Below are 16,897 nucleotides of genomic sequence, written 5' to 3' on the forward strand. Positions count from 1 at the left end.
ACTTCTGTTTAGCTATCTTGCTTTGTGCATTATTTGTTCCTTCCTGCAATATGGTTTGTGTTATCTTTTACTATAGTACCGCCTTTTGTTGATATTGGAGGTCAATGATCACAAATAATTGGCCTACGGTGTACTTTTAGAGGACAAAAATTGAAAAGTCCCAGCTAGTTTTGAGGGTTTCCTTGAACAGAACCAGTGAAATTTGGAGGATTTTAATGTAAAACCGATAAAAACTCTAAATTTTTTTGTAAAACCCGGTAGATTTTCAATGCTCTCCTTTTTTCCATTGGTTCCTAAAAAAGTTTTTGGTGAACGTCGGATGTCCTCTCTCTTTCTCTCTCTCTCTCTCTCTCTCTCTCTCTCTCTCTCTCTCTCTCTCACACACACACACACACACACACACACACACATGTTTTTGAGCAATTCATATCCTACTTGAATATAGGTGTATAGCCTTGTCAAACATGGTGTGAACAAATACTCCTTGCATCCCACTCCTTACCTCAAACAAGTGTCAAAAGTGCAAACTCCAAGTTTTCTTTCTTTAATCTGAGTGCTCTCTCTCTCTCTCTCTCTCTCTCTCTCTCTCTCTCTCTTTCTCTCTCTCTCTGTGTGTGTGTGTGTGTGTGTGTGTGTGTGTGTGTGTGTGTGTGTGTGTGTGTGTGTGTGTGTGTGTGTGTGTGTGTGTGTGTGTGTGTGTGCAATGACCTTTTGTCTCTTTTCCTTTTATAATGCCTACCATTTTGTCAGATAAGTGCGGCCACCCTCTCACTTACCCTCCTCTCTCTCCCTTTTACCCTGCAAAAGTCTCTATCAAACTACACACATCTCTATTGGTTGAAAATTAGTAGATGAGGAGCTATTCAAGCAGCATAGGATGGGTAGTAGTAGGTGAAGTAGGTGCTGATGAAGATCCCAGTACATCGTGCATGGGCACATTTCCCCACAAGTGATTGCAAAGAGGAGGTGTAATGTCCTTTAATTAAGCATGGGGTAGCACAACATGCAGAGCGCCTCTAGCGTAGAGTTCCACCTGATGTTCATGAGATGGCTTGATGGAGAAAGCCCCTAAGTTGGACACAAAAACAGTGGGCCTCATACTATTGGCATCCTTTTTGAAGGGCACGATGAGCAACAAATTAGCGGATCAAAGTGCGAATGTGTGAAAATGCTTGAAGTGGTTGGATGAGTAGCCATCGGTATCATATCTAAACATAGCATTTGGGACAATTTCCTCCCTATCACACAATCTCAGGCTCAGGATCTTGCAATGAGGCTAGAAGCTAGTAAGGAGCAATTTCTATGGGTGGTGAGGATCCTAGATCAACATCAAGAGGGACAGGAGCAATCTGCAGACGTAGTTGTTGCCGAGAAAGTTTGAGGAGAGGATTGTAGGTAGGGGGCTGGTGATGTGGGAGATGGTGCCACACACGAAGATATTGGTGCATCATCATTGAGGTCAATTATGTTGTTTCAACTCCAGCTCCTCCCATTGGCATGTCTTGAAAAGGCTCCCTCAACCTAATGACTTTCTCCTTCTCTCGGACTAGCGTTGCCTTTGGTCCTAGCCCCAAATGTGACGTTTCATTTGTCCCTACCCTAGACTTTGTATCTCTGCCTATTCACACCTCCTCACCACTGCCATCACACCACTCTCACATTGCGTAGGTGGCAATCATCCGTTCCTAGCCTTTCTCCCAATCACCCCATTCTTAGATATGTCTCCATATTCTGTGTAGCTTCGTCACCATCTGTACAAACAAGCAAAGCAAGTTGAAGCAGAGATGGAGACTAGATGAAGTTTAAGGTCAAGGCAAGTGCATATACTAAATCCCAGTGAAGATGCCATGCAAGTTGTAGTCAATGCAAAACTCCCTACGGCTCCCAACTTATCTGCTCCAAGGTTGACCATTTCATCGTCGCCAACATTAAAGATTTACCTGCAGCTCCTTGGAAAAATCTCTCTCTCTCTCTCTCTCTCTCTCTCTCTCTCTCTCTCTCATGTTGTTCATGCCTTTTTTTCAGCTAGCAAAGCAAGATTGACTTAAGCAAGGAAGGATGAGTAGTTGGTGCAGGTGAGTCGGTCTTGAAAGGGTTGCGTTTTGAGAAGATCACTCCATTGATGGGGTGTGTACCATGGAGAATGTGGTGCAAATGTGCTTGGCGAGCCACTAATGGAGTTGCTTGGTGCTTTTGCTAGCATGGGGAACCAATAGCCCAAGTTATTCTATTTTTCAATTCCAATCAAAGTTATGCTTGGGCATTTTTCATATAGCGGGCTTACGAGGAATAGAAGGGGGAAAAGAGAAAAAAAAAGATTGGGAAGAAGAATCCCTATCTAATAGTCAAAGAGAGGGAGAAGATTATGAACCAAGTGATTTTTATGGAACAGAATACATATTTATGTATCGATGGATTACATCACACATCACTAAGACCCTCGCGTCATGGCAAATTCTTCACCTACGACGAGCATTCTAGAATGTGGGCGGGAGGGGGAGGAGAGATGGTGTGCGGACATCTAGGTATTGATGGGGTTATGCTCACATTTTAGACCTAGGAGCTCACTTCATGATCACGCGGCTTCCAAAGATGGTAATAAACTCCTCCTCTCTTTTGTTCCTTCACTTAGAATCTTGCATGTGTTTTTTTTGCATGGTTTGCAAGTGATATTGCATTTCTCATTCTGTAAATACCAAAAAGAAAAAAGTTTCAGCTTGCAAATTACACTATTGCTTACCTCGTACCTAGCTAGGGGTTTTTGTTTGGCTAGATTCAAAGAAGTCTCCGACACCTTAAAGATCGTGGATAAAGGACCCCTTATATTTAACATAGGTTGATTTCAAGTTTAATTTGAAATGTATAAGTGTAGTAAATGAAAAAAACTTTTGAGTTATTCATTGTAAATTCAAAAGGCTTTGTACTCTTATCAATATTTATATTATATCTATATTGTGGTGTGTGGTCGTGCAGGTAGAGTCCGGCCACCTAGTGTGGTCGGACATGTTATGGTTGTAACTACCTCTCAAGTTAATATAAGGAGCTGCTCTCGGATGCAAGAGGCAAGCCTAGTTTGGTCCTATTTCCCATGTACACTACATTGGTGGAGGAGACGGGTATCGATCCCGTTACCTATCGCATTTTTGGTAGTGATGGCGTTGCTCCTCTCACATGACCCTGGCTAGGCTATGGGCAGAATCTTGTTGCCTCTGCTCACTTCTGCTCCTGCCATCACCAACGAAAGACCTCTAGTGTGTGAGACCCCATCGGCAGGAAATCCCCCTTCTGCTCGTATTATGCGCCATCGATTCTATTGAGCCTTTGCAGCACCGAGCCAAGTCATCATTTACTCTAGCTACTCATAGCTTCTTCCCTTCACATCTGTCACGCTACAGCTTTATGTTGCCTCCAAGTCCTCTGCTTTTGATTAACACCCCTATTCAATTACCCCCGCCACTGCTGTCAAGAAGGATTCCCCTGCTCCTAAGAAGCAGTCGCAGGTCGAGCAGGAGGAAGTCGTCATGAAAGAGGGGGAAGAGAAAAAGCCAGACGATGCCGCTACTACTCAAGAAGCATCTGAAGCTGCTGCGTCCGCCCTCGATGATGCGGGCAAAGATGCAGTTGCTGCAGAAGCAGCATCCAAGGACGAGGAAACCCCCTCAGTCGAGCTTGACACCTCTAAGGCCGAGGACCAGGTGGCTACTGTGGAAGAAGCCAAACTTGATCAGGAAGAGGCTGTTGCAGACGATTTGGAAGGGGTAGGGAATGGGCCTTGGGAGGCCTATTCTGCAGGTCAGGCGACCGGTGGCAGCCGGGAGCTTGCTGCAGAATGGGTCGACCAGGGCCTATTTCCGGCCGTCAAAGTCTCTGGGAGAATGACCCGTCAGCAGCCGGTATTACCAAACTTGCCTCAGCCAGACACCTCAGCGCAGGGAATATTGGGGCGCACATTCTACAGGTGAAGGACCTGCTGTAGCAGGTGGCTGGTTGCAGAACAGGCGACCAGAGACTTTGACGGAGACTAAACATTAGATGTTGATGAAGAAGTTGAGGAAGTTGAAGAAGTGGAAGAAGTCGAAGAAGTGGATGAGGAGAAATTCAATCTTAAAGCTGGACTAATTTTTCCTCTTGCTAGCTGGTTATCATGCCTTGATTTTCGTCAATGTTTCGTACAACAATGTACTGTCAAAGTCTGCTATGCGTCCCACTCTCTTGGGATATTATGCTGTCTTGGTTTGCGGATGGTTTTCAATTGTTCTTGTTTTCAACATGCTCGAATCGTCGGGAGTTGTTGCAGCTTTGTTGTAGAGGTGCCCAACCTTCTAGTCTTGCTGGTCATGAATCAGTGCTACAATCGTGAAGCTCAAGCTTTCATTGTGTGTTTAGTGATAGTCTTTTCATCTTTAGTTCATGTCGCAATTTAGTTTTTGTTGAATGACCATTATCATCACACCAAACTCCTTTGGGAAGGGATGTATGTCACGACAAATTTATTTTGTTATGATTTAGTCCTTAGTCATTCCTCGTCTTGTCCATTACATTGGGATAGCGACCTAATGTTTGCATAAGCGAGATGTATGAGTTCCGTGCCTTGACGATGATCGGCATGATGTCGAGTCTAGCCCCCAAGTTCAGTTTCTAGCCCCTAAGCCGTTGTATGATCACTCCCCCCGGATGAGGCGTTGGAGTTGATCCCTTCCTGTCGAGTCCATTCTCAGCCCAAATTGTAAAAAGATGTCCAACTTTTTTCTGCCCAAGGGGGGAGGTGTGGTGTGTGGTCATGCAGGTAGAGTCCGGCCACCTAGTGTGGTCGGACATGTTATGGTTGTAACTACATCTCAAGTTAATATTAGGAGCTGCTCTGGGATGCAAGAGGCAAGCCTAGTTTGGTCCTATTTCCCGTGTACACTACAATATTATAATATTTATATTATATTATACCTTTTCCACCAAGCCATAGAGCCTCACACTCACCAAACCAAAGATCAGAAGAACAAGAGCTCGATATTACCGCTTAAGGGGGGAGCATGTCGCTCCATCACCTCGCAAAAGTCCAGCATCCACCAGCATGAGGGAGATCCGCCATTGCCACCAAGAAGCCAGTAGTGCCACAGGCAGTAAGGGGGGCCTAGCAAAGGTCGTCGATGCCGCCACAGAGAGGAAAATCTACCACGAACCTTGTACATGTCGTCAACCTCCATAGACACTAACCTTCATTGCCTTCCAAAGAGGGGAGGTGGGAGGGCAACCTCTCCCGCATCCAAAAATGAGGGATGCAGCAGCCACTAGGGTCGAGATAGCAAGTGACCTCCCACCAAGGTACCACCTCCATCTCGCAGGCCCGTAGCCACTTGTGTACCCCTTGAAACACATTCACCCCACATGACCTCTTGTCGTAGATAGTCCTCAGGGCACCACATCGCCAAGCTTCTAAGGCTGCTCCAGAGAAGACGCGGCCATGAATGCTCAAGAACCCTAACTTCTACCTTCAAGATGTTGTGTACACTTCTTTCTAAAGATGTATATTTGATTTAATTTTTTATAAGAAGTAAAACTTAAATCAAAGTGAAAACTGTAAAGTTCTAAACTACACGTACAGGTGTTACTTCTTTATTTTGCTTGAAAAGTCATGGAGTAGAGAGAACTATCACACGTTGTCACATTGAAGTTGGACGGGGAAAATGGAAGTCCGTAACTTAGAGAGAGAGAGAGAGAGAGAGCTCATCTATATATTAAGTAACCCATCTCACATATCACAAGCCAATGCATAGTACAAGCTCTTGAAGGTGCAAATAGCACACTCACACATAGTTCTATAGAATGTGTTGATGCATGGTTTTTAGGACCCCTTCTGAAGATGCAATAAAGGCACAGTCAGTTGTTGGGGAGATGAGGATACTCTAGTCCAAGGGATCTCGAAAGAGAAGAAAAATCTACTTCACAAGCACCAAAGAGTAAAAAGTGCCATGGACAGAAGATACGTGGGAACGAGCTCTTATGCATGCCTACAACCTATATTTTAAAGAATAGCCCATTCTAGGTGTGAATTTCTAGTGAAATTTACACGAGGTTGTTCGTGTGGACTCACAGCACAGCATACTCCGTTTTCACTTTTTTACCGACAGTAAATATTTTTTACCACAGTAAATATTTTTTACCTACAGTAAATATTTTTCACCTACATGGTAAATACAAATCACTTTTTACCTACAGTAACTTTTTTTACCCATGGTAAATATTTTTTACTGCACCATAAGTATTTGGTAGGTAACAGTTCACTGTTACTAGAAGCAGTGATTAGGCATCAACAATGCAGTTACAGGAGGAGAAAAGGGGAAAATCTTATGGTAAAGGTGAGTCAACAGGGATAAAGACTTTTGAGTTGAAAAGAGACATGCTGATTTTTTCAAAGAACACATGTCAAAAGAAGCCATGGTTGAGGATTTTTTGAGAATTTGATATTCAGGAGGACCCAGATGCCACCTCCCCCCCGCAGGTCCCCCCCTGACATGTGCAGAACCTCCAGTTTCAACAGCCACCTTACCTGCTCTTAAATGCTGGTCAAGGCCTTATCCCCATGTGTCACAATCAGAAAAATCAGCATTTACCCTCCCCTCTCACATCACTCTAGAGAATATCTTGATGGTGACATATCAGGTGACCTCAATCTGTTGACCACCCTAAGAAAAAAGTAACCCCAATCAACGGATTTAAGCATGTTTATCCCTAATCCTAAACCCTCTCAGAAACCTATATAAGGAGGCCTTCTCTCACTCAAAACGAACACTTCACCCACTTCACCAAGCAATGAAGCTATGACGACATTGCTCACAACGAGGAGCTATGGATGGAGCTCTACTCTCTCTCCCTCTCTCTCTCTCCCTCTAGTATGCTACATTACTAGCCCTAAAACCTAAATAAGGAGTCTTCTCTCATGCTCCATGGCCACCATCCTCGCCATCATTCTCTAAGGTATTGATGTGTTGCTAGTAGGATCATACCTACTTGCTGGGTTGATTGTTTTTGACAAGGGGTTATGCCATCCTTGGCTTGCTTCTCTATATCCTTGTTATGTATGATAAGATGCCGTTGTATTGTTAAGCTGATGTATTGTGTATATATATGCTACATAAGGTCCCTAAGCTTCGTTTCTATGTGTTTTGCCATATGTTTTGATGCCATCATAATGCCAGAAGTCTCACTTGCCTATGTGCACTATGTGTGAGGTCCCTAAACCTCTTAATTTAGGGTGGTGCCCCCTTTGTTTTGTTCTTTGCTTGTTTGCATGAGGCGTGGTTTGTGGAGTGTGCACGAGTACAGAGGCCACCCAATTGCACTGCTCTTTTTCCCGCTATCAGTGTGTGTCTGTGTGTGTGACAGAGAGAGAGAGAGAGAGAGAGAGAGAGAGAGAGAGAGAGAGACCTCCCTGTATCAATTTTTGCAAGAGGAAAAGGGAAATCCCTAATGTCAAAATAGATAGCTAGAGGAGAGAGAAAGAATAATATGAAGAAGAAGCGACAAAAGTAATAGATGTTTCATGCAAGATGTAGTCAACACAAAGCTCCCCACGGCTCCCAAATTATCTGCTCCAACGTTTTTCAATTCATCGGCGCCAACATAACCGATTATCCGTAACTCCTTGGAGATGTTAAGTATGGAGCCTGATTTACCCTTGTAATTTTCTGTGGTAAAAGCGCACATTTGTAAGGCCCCCATTATGAGGAGAAGCCATCGTGCGTGAAGGAAAATCACTCACCGGAAACCAAAATTTTCACGGACAAGAATCGGGGGCAACTTTAAAGGCCTCGGGGGAACCACGTACGTCCACGGGAAAGCAGCCACTCAATGGCTTTAGTACTTCAAAACAAGAAGTAGTTTACAAAGGGATTATACCCTTAATGGAGCTCCCGCCTTGCTTCACTCTCACCACCTCACACTCACCTTGTTGCATCAACTTCACACTATGAAATGTGTGTAGAAATGGCCTCCTTTTATAGGCCAAAAGGGCTGCCCTCTCTTATGAGAGATAGCCATGTGTAGCCACCCTTGTGCGAATAAGTCCAAATCGGACCCTCCAATCCGCCCATGTGTGGCCGCCCTTGAGAAGACAAGTCCGCTTTTGAATTCGGCCACCGGCCATTGAATTCGGCCACCGGCCACCAGCCATTGACTTCCGACCACCGGCCACCGGCCAACCAACCGGTTGTTTTCCGACCACTTTCCGGCCGCCGTCCGGCCATAATATTCCGACGAAAAAGAATATTCCGACGAAAAAAAAAGTCTCGGGGGCCTCCGCCCCCGAGGCCTTTAAAGTTGCCCTTGATTCTTGTCCGTGAAAATTTTGGTTTCCGGTGAGTGATTTTCCTTCACGCACGATGGCTTCTCCTCATAATGGGGGCCTTACAAATGTGCGCTTTTACCACAAAAAATTACAAGGGTAAATCAGGCTCCATACTTAACAATCTCCCACTTGGAGACTGATCTCCAAACCAAACCTGTGACTGCTTTCCATTCTGGCTTCTTATCCTTGAATGCCGATTGAAGATGAGCAAAAGCTCAACTTCTCCTTGTTGACCACCTTTGTAAACAGGTATGCAGGATTTTCACTTGTATGCACCTTTCCTAGATTTAGTTGTCCCTCTTCCAAAAGAGTGCGTATGAAGTGATATCTCACCTCAATGTGCTTTGTCCTTGAATGAAAGGCTGCGTTCTTCGCAAGATGGATAGCGCTTTGGCTATCACTGTACAAGACACAATTGTCTTCTTTGATTGTGTCTTGTTTGAATCCAAGCTCTTTTAAGAATCTGTGAAGCCACAGAATTTCTTTGCTTGCCTCCGTCATTGCTACATACTCTGCTTCCGTGGTAGAAAGTGAAACCACTTTCTGCAGCTTTGAAGCCTAGCTTATTGCTGTGCCTCCAACTGTGAACACATAGCCAGTAGTGCTCCTTCGAGTATCTTTGTCACGTGCCATATCTGCATCAGCATACCCTTCTAGAAAAATATCAGTTTCTCCAAAATACAAAGCATTTGTTGTTGTCCCTTTTAGATACCTAGGTATCCACTTCACAGCTTGCCAATTCTCTTTACCTGGGTTGTCCATGAACCTACTCACAACTCCCACTGCATGTGCAATGTCTAGCCTTGACTAGACCATAGCATACATTAGAGAACCTACCGCTGTAGCATATGGAACTTTAGACATATAGGCTATCTCCTCTTGTGTCTTTGGACACATATCTTTCGTTAGTTTAAAATGACCAGCCAAAGGTGTAGAAACTGGTTTTGCATTTTGCATTGCAAACCTTTCTAGTACCTTCTTGATGTAATCTTCTTGAGATAGCTTTATTGTCTTCTTCGTCCTGTCCCTTGATATTTTCATACCAAGTATCCTCTTTGCAGCACCTAAATCTTTCATTGAAAAAGATTTGGACAGCTCCTCTTTTAGGTCTTTGATGTTCTGCATGTTAGCACTTGCAATCAACATGTCATCAACATACAACATTAGGATGATGAATTTTCCATCTCCCAAATTCTCCGTGTAGACGCAGTGATCCGAGTTGCATCTTGTGAATCCATGATCCAACATCCATCGATCAAACTTCAAGTACCATTGTCTTTATGCTTGCTTTAAACCATACAAGCTCTTCTTTGATCTGCAAACCATTTTCTCCTTACCTTTTACTTCATACCCCTTTGGTTGAAGCATGTAGATTTCCTCCTCTAAGTCACCGTGAGGGAATGCCGTATTTACATCCATTTGCTCGAGATTTAGATCATGAGCAGCCACAAGGCTTAAGACAAGCCTAATTGAGTTCATTTTTACAACAGGAGAAAATATTTCATTGAAGTCAATACCTTTCTTTTGAGAAAAACCTTTTACCACAAGCCTAGACTTGTACCTTTTCTTCCCACCTTCTTCTTCCTTTAGCTTATACACCCATTTGTTTTGAAGTGCCCGCTTACCTTTAGGCAAATCAACCAACTCCCATGTTTGGTTGCGATGTAGTGAGTCCATCTCCACTTGCATGCTCTTCGTCCATTCTTCTTTGGATTCATGTTGCATAGCTTCTTCATATGATTTCGGCTCTCCAGAATCTGAGATCAAGAGATGGTTGAAGGAAGGAACAAACCTTTCTGGAGGTCTACTTGCTCTTGTAGATCTTCAGGGAATAGGTTGAGGCTCCTCATTTGGTTGACGTTGTTGCACATTGTCACCGTTTGCAGTCCTTGAGTCTTCACCGTCCTCAAGCTCCATGTACTCATCACTTGTTTCTTTTGTTTGTTTTCTTTCCAAGTTATCTTTGTACATATTTTGTTCGTTAAAAATTACATCCCTACTCCTTAAGATTTTACCATCTTCAGGATTCCATAGGCGATACCCAAAGTCTCCTTCTATCTATCTATCTTAGCCTTCTATCTATGTGCAGGAAAGCCTCACACCCAAACACTTTGAGAAATCCATAATTCACCAGTTTACCTGTCCATTCCTCTTTTGGAACTCCCCCATCCAATGCCGTTGAGGGTGACCGATTGATTAAGTACACAGACGTACTTACAGCTTCCACCCAAAGCTCAAGCCGTAGGCCTGCATATAGCCGCATGCTTCATGCTCGTTCCATGATTGTCCTGTTCATCCTTTCCGAAATCCCATTTTGTTGAGGTGTCCTTGGGGTTGTCCTTTGCCTCCGAATGCCATTGCTAGCACAAAAGCTTTCAAAAGCTTGGCTGCAATATTCGACTCCATTGTCGGATCTGAGGCATTTAACCTTGGTACCTGTTTCATTCTCCACAAAGGCTTTCCACCTTTGAAATATGGAAAATACATCGGATTTACTCTTCATGACATAAACCCATGTTTTTCTAGTCGCATCGTCTATGAATGTTACATAGTACAATAAGCCACCAAGTGATGGTGTACTTGCAGGACTCCAAACATCAGAATGAACCAACTCAAGTTTTTTATTTTTTCTTTCATTTCCTGATTTTTGAAAGTTTATCCTCTTTTGTTTACCATAAACACAATCTTCACAGAACTCTAAGTCCACTTCTTTCAAACCTGGTAGAAGCTTCTTTGTTTGAAGGATTTGCATTCCTTTGGCACTCATATGCCCAAGTCGGTAGTGCCACACCGCACTGTCAACTTCTGTAGTTGCTGCACAAGCTGAAGGTTGCGTGCTAACAGTACACAAGTAAAGTGTACCGACTTTTTCACCCTTGGCAACCACCAAAGATCCCTTTGAGATCTTCTACCATTTGTTTCCGAATGCAATGTTGTGACCTTCATCGTCCAATTGTCCTGTAGAGATCAAATTTTTGCGAAGAGAAGGAACATGCCTAACATCTTTAAGCTTCCATTCATTTTCGTTAGCAGTTTTGACAGAAACTGTACCTTTGCCGACAATCTCACAAGCTTCATCATCTCCCAAGTATACATACCCAAAATTACCTTTGGTGTAGTCTTGGAAATGTTACTTGTGTGGTGTCGCATGGAATGAATCCCCGGAATCTACTATGAATTAAACACATTGTCTAATGAGAGAATTAGAGTATCTTGCTCTACTTTACCTGCCACATTGGCTTCCGATGTTGGCTTGTTGTCTTGAGACTCTGTCTCCTTCTTCTTCTTGGACCAGCAATCCTTCTTGACGTGGCCCTTCTTGCCGCAGTTCCAACATTCAAGAATTGACTTTGTGCGTGACTTGCTCCGCCTTGAGCGATCACGACCCTTTTGGTTTTTGAACCTCTCCTTAGGCCTTCCTCTTGTTTCCACTGATAGTGCAGCACTTGATGATTCTCCTATGCTTCTCCTTCGCATTTCCTCGCTTAGGAGAACACCCACAACATCATCAAACTTAAGAGTATTTGTGCCAGAGATAGAATTACTTACAGCCATCACAAGGCTGTCCCAACTATCCGGTAGAGATGATAGTATAAGGAGAGCTCGCACTTCGTCATCGAAATTGATTTTCACTGATCAAAGTTGACTTATGTTTGTGTTAAAGTCATTTAGGTGTTCTGCAATTGAACCATTCTCTGCCATCTTTAGATTGAACAAGCGCTTCATAAGAAATACCTTATTAGATGCCGATGGTTTCTCGTAGAAGTCGTCAAGTGACTTCATCAAGTTCTCCGTGGTCTTCATCTCCGAAACATTGAAGGCCACCGTTGATGCCAAGCTTAACCAGATTGTTCCCAGTGCCTTTCGATCAAGGACAATCCATGCTTCATCTGCCATTGTCGCGGGCTTCTTCGCAAGACTGCCTAGTGGCAAATAGAGGTCCTTCTAGTAGAGATAGTCTTCAATCTGCATCTTCCAATGTTGGTAGTTTTTGCCGTTGAACTTCTCAATCTTGAGCTTCCCTTCCTCCGCCATAACTCCCACTCAATTCAAGGAATCCTTTCCTTGAGAGAATTTAGCTACGAGCAAACCTTGCTCTGATACCAGTTGTTAGGAAATAAGACGTAGCTAAATAGATAATTGAGTAGATTACTTAATGGAGAGAGACAGATTCATATACACGAGATTATAGAGTAGAGAGAGAGAGAGAGAGAGAGAGAGAGAGAGAGAGAGAGTACACACGATATACGTGGTTCACCCAATGTGGGCTACGTCCACGGGAAAACAGCCACTCAATGGCTTTAGTACTTCAAAACAAGAAGTAGTTTACAAAGGGATTATACCCTTAATGGAGCTCCCGCCTTGCTTCACTCTCACCACCTCACACTCACCTTGTTGCATCAACTTCACACTATGAAATGTGTGTAGAAATGGCCTCTTTTTATAGGCCAAAAGGGCTGCCCTCTCTAATGAGAGACAGCCATGTGTAGCCGCCCTTGTGCGAATAAGTCCAAATCGGACCCTCCAATCCGCCCATGTGTGGCCGCCCTTGAGAAGACAAGTCCGCTTTTGAATTCGGCCACCGGCCACCGGCCATTGACTTCCGACCACCGGCCATCGGCCATTGACTACCGGCCACCGGCCAACCGACCGGTTGTTTTCCGACCACTTTCCGACCGCCGTCCGGCTATAATATTCTGGCGAAAAAGAATATTCCGGCGAAAAAAAAGTCTCGGGGGCCTCCGCCCCCAAGGCTTTTAAAGTTGTCCCTGATTCTTGTCCATGAAAATTTTGGTTTTCGGTGAGTGATTTTCCTTCACGCACGATGGCTTCTTCTCATAATGAGAGCTTTACAAATGTGCGCTTTTACCATAGAAAATTACAAGGGTAAATCAGGCTCCATACTTAACAGAACCACCCTTCAATTGGCTTTCAAAAGAAAATAAAAGAATGAAAAAGTAGAGTCAATCCTTTTTTTAATTGCTTAAAATGTTAAAAGTTGAATGGTTGAAAAAGTTCACAATTCCAACATTTCAAACTTAAAAGAAATGAGAAGTTTTATAAGGTTTTTTCTTAAGTGAAGCATTGAGTGACACATGAAGGGTATCTTCTTCGTTGAAAATTTAAGCTACTTCATATATAGTATAGAAGTATTGATATGTGTTGTAAAATTTTTAAAGAGGAGTCACACCATGGGTTAGTAGGGATAGTATACAATATTTCTCTCCTTGAACATAGAAGCTAATTCTTAGCTCTACTATCACTTTGAAAATTCAAAGGTTTAAGTTTTTTATTTGGGAAGTGAAAGGTCTCCTCACTTTTAACCTCTCCTCTTCTATCACAGCTCTCCCAGGTTTCTCTTGAAAATATAACTTTACCTTTTCTCTTTTTGGTAATAAGGGTGCGACTTTATGCATAGCTTTGCCCATCTTGCCCCACTAGCACGTGGTGCAACCCGCCCTTAGCTCATCTTACAAAAGAAACCCCCCCCCCCCCCCCCCCCCCCCGCCCCAACTTAGTTTAGCTTTCAACCAAACTTTTACAACAGCCATCTTCATTGATTCTTATAAAAAGAAACGAAGAAAAGATTGTAGCAAGCATCATATTACTTCATCTTGCTTTTTCATAGGACTTGAAAATGGCACAACTTAAATGTCCTCAACAATGCTTGGCACACACATTTATTACATAATTAAACATGCAATTTACACATGAAAACAATTAAATGAATGGCTTCAACGACCCTAAATGTGATAGTTGAACATCTATTACGATAATTAAGCCTCGTGTGGCCATAGCCTTACTTCGCGGAGTTGCTCAATTTCGGGCGGGTGTTAGGTTTTCGTAAGCAATGGTGTATTTTGGCTCATAATGTTTTCTGTTTGGAATTAGAATTCAAGCTCCTAGGAAACCAATTTCTTTGGCACCACCAGCCGGGGGTTGAACCTACAAACTGGTTGAACTGGTCGAACCCACAAACTGGTTGAACTGGTTAAAAGATGTTTGTAAGGAGAAAAGGAACATCTATCTGAGAGACCTATGCTATGTCCTAACACGCCCAGAGCAGGTTGCGGGCGAGCTGCCTGCTCTCTCTCTCTCTCTCTCTCTCTCTCTCTCTCTCTCTCGCGCACTCTCACGCTCGCTTGCTCACTCATGGCTGAACGCATCAATGCGTGGTTGCAAAATCTTGAGTTGGCCTTGCAGCAGAGAGCCATCTCTGCTGCTACCCAACTCTTTCAAGAAGAAGAGTGCTTCTGGAGAGACTTTCTTTCCTTCACATGGAACCTCTACACTGCAGAGTCTCGTGAGGAGATTCGCGCTATGCTTGATGCAACCCTCGGCCACACCAAACCGTCGAAATGGGCCGTCGACGGCGAAGCAGAAGAAGCAGAGGATGGTGCTCTTATCCAAGCCTTCATCACATTTGAAACAGAGAGAGGAAGAGGCAGGGGCCATGTCAAGCTTAGAGGTGATAAATGCTGGTGCTTGTTCACATCCATGGTGGAGCTTAAAGGATTTGAGGAAAAGGTGGGGTTTCAACGAGTGATGGGTGTGCAGCATGGAGCTATCAAGGGACGGAAGACATGGCTAGAAGGCAGAATTGAAGAGGTAGAAGAATTGGGTAAGAGTAGACAGCCCTATTGCTTGATAGTGGGCGGTGGGCAGGGAGGGATAGCCTTAGGAGCTCGGCTACGACGCCTCGGCGTGCCCACCATCATCGTGGAGAAGAACCGGCGGCCTGGTGACTCATGGCGCAACCGCTACAAGTCACTCTGTCTGCATGATCCTGTGTGGTATGACCACTTGCCGTACTTACCATTTCCTAGCCATTGGCCTGTCTTCTCCCCTAAAGACAAGATAGGTGATTGGCTGGAAGCATACACCAAGATCATGGAGCTTGTCTACTGGAGCTCGACCGAGTGCAAGTCGGCAAAGTACGACACTACCAATGGTGTGTGGGAAGTGCGCTTGGAGAAGGAAAAAGAGGAGATAGTGCTGTATCCAAAAGAGCTTGTGCTGGCCACGGGCCTGTCGGGCTTTCCAAATGTGCCGGCGTTTCTGGGAGCAGGTACTTTTGAAGGGGTGCAATGCCATTCTAGCGAGCACAAGGGTGGAGAAAGCTGGGCAGGTAAGCATTGTGTTGTGATTGGATCAAACAATTCTGCGCATGATGTGAGTGCAGATCTATGGGAGAATGGGGCAGCCGAGGTTACCATGGTGCAGAGGACATCCACTCATGTGCTTCGATCCGAAACCATGCTGCAAGAAGAGTTAGCTTTCTACCGGGAAGGCTCCAAGTATTCCACCAGCGATGCTGACATCCTTTTCGCTGCCATTCCATTCAAGCTATTCCATAAATTCCAAATACCAGTGTACCAAAAAATTGCAGAGATTGATGCAGAGTTCTATGCGTGCCTGAAGGAGAGTGGATTCATGCTAGATTTTGGAGAGGATGGATCTGGTCTCTTTGCAAAGTACTTGCGACGGGGATCCGGGTATTATATTGATGTGGGTGCATCAGATCTAGTCATAAAGGGGGAAATCAAGTTGAAGAGTGGAGTGACAGTGAAAGAGGTGAGGCCCAAGTCTGTCTGTTTTAGCGATGGGACTGAAGCTAAGGCCGACTTGATTGTGTACGCGACGGGATATGGATCAATGAATGAGTGGGCTGCTAAGCTTATCTCTCAAGAGGTGGCGGATAAGGTGGGCAAATGCTGGGGTTTGGGTTCTGGTACTCGAAAGGATCCGGGGCCATGGGAGCGCGAGCTACGCAACATGTGGAAGCCGACCAAGCAGGAGGGTTTGTGGTTTCATGGGGGCAATCTTCACCAGTCGCGGCATTATTCCTTGATGCTGGCTTTGCAGCTAAAGGCGCGCATGGAGGGTATCCCTACTCCTGTGTATGGCCTACCAGAGGTTCATCACATCAACTAGAAAGCTTGTTGGCATTACCATATTGAAGGGATGTGAGTGGTATTTTCTCATATGCAAGGGGTGTTTTGGTACTCAGTTCTAATAAAGATTTTCACTCCTCTTTTTGGCGATGTTCGATGAGTGCAGTCATTATGTGTTGGGTATTATGTACTGGACAATTGCTTCAAGTGTATGTACAATCATTATGTGCAAATTGCCAATATAACAAGGGGGGATTGTTATCTGCTTGGGTATTCTATTCTAAGTCTGCAAAGAATCTCTCACAACATAGATTTTCTTTGATGTCGATTATGCAATAATCCGGCGACCGTTTTATTTCAATGAAGCATGATTATCCTTCACATGCATCAGGAAGATGCTTTTGGCTCCTTAGAATAGTCATGACAATCCTAAATTGCCTTCGCCCGAGTAACAACAAGTTTGATTGATAGATGTTAGCAAAAGCCATGAGGGGAGAAGAAAGAAACAAACGGAAAATTATGGCAATTTCTCCGATGATTGCTGCCTCCAATTCAAGAGATTTTTCTGCATGCTTTGTTGTTAGAGGCTTGGAGTAGCTCATGTAGGGGTGGACATCAGAAGTGCAGGATCTTCCAATGGAGATCCTGGAAGTCGCACAAA

The 16,897-nt window shown here is 44.2% G+C and overlaps 1 protein-coding gene across 1 annotated transcript; it reads left to right on the forward strand.

The window, feature by feature from the left end:
- Positions 1 to 14,361: 14,361 nt before the first annotated feature.
- Positions 14,362 to 16,499, forward strand: LOC147442125 (indole-3-pyruvate monooxygenase YUCCA1-like). The gene has a single exon (XM_086528416.1). It carries the CDS (start codon positions 14,381 to 14,383, stop codon positions 16,274 to 16,276), a length of 1,896 nt encoding a protein of 631 aa, XP_086384542.1. The 5' UTR covers positions 14,362 to 14,380; the 3' UTR covers positions 16,277 to 16,499.
- Positions 16,500 to 16,897: the final 398 nt, after the last annotated feature.

The sequence above is a fragment of the Adiantum capillus-veneris genome, chromosome 14 (genome assembly GCF_014529385.1).
Source record: "Adiantum capillus-veneris isolate H3 chromosome 14, ASM1452938v2, whole genome shotgun sequence".
NCBI classification, from domain to species: Eukaryota; Viridiplantae; Streptophyta; class Polypodiopsida; order Polypodiales; family Pteridaceae; genus Adiantum; species Adiantum capillus-veneris.

Coding starts and splice junctions, on each gene's coding strand:
- LOC147442125 (XM_086528416.1), top strand. CDS start 14,381: ATGCTATGTCCTAACACGCCCAGAGCAGGTTGCGGGCGAGCTGCCTGC.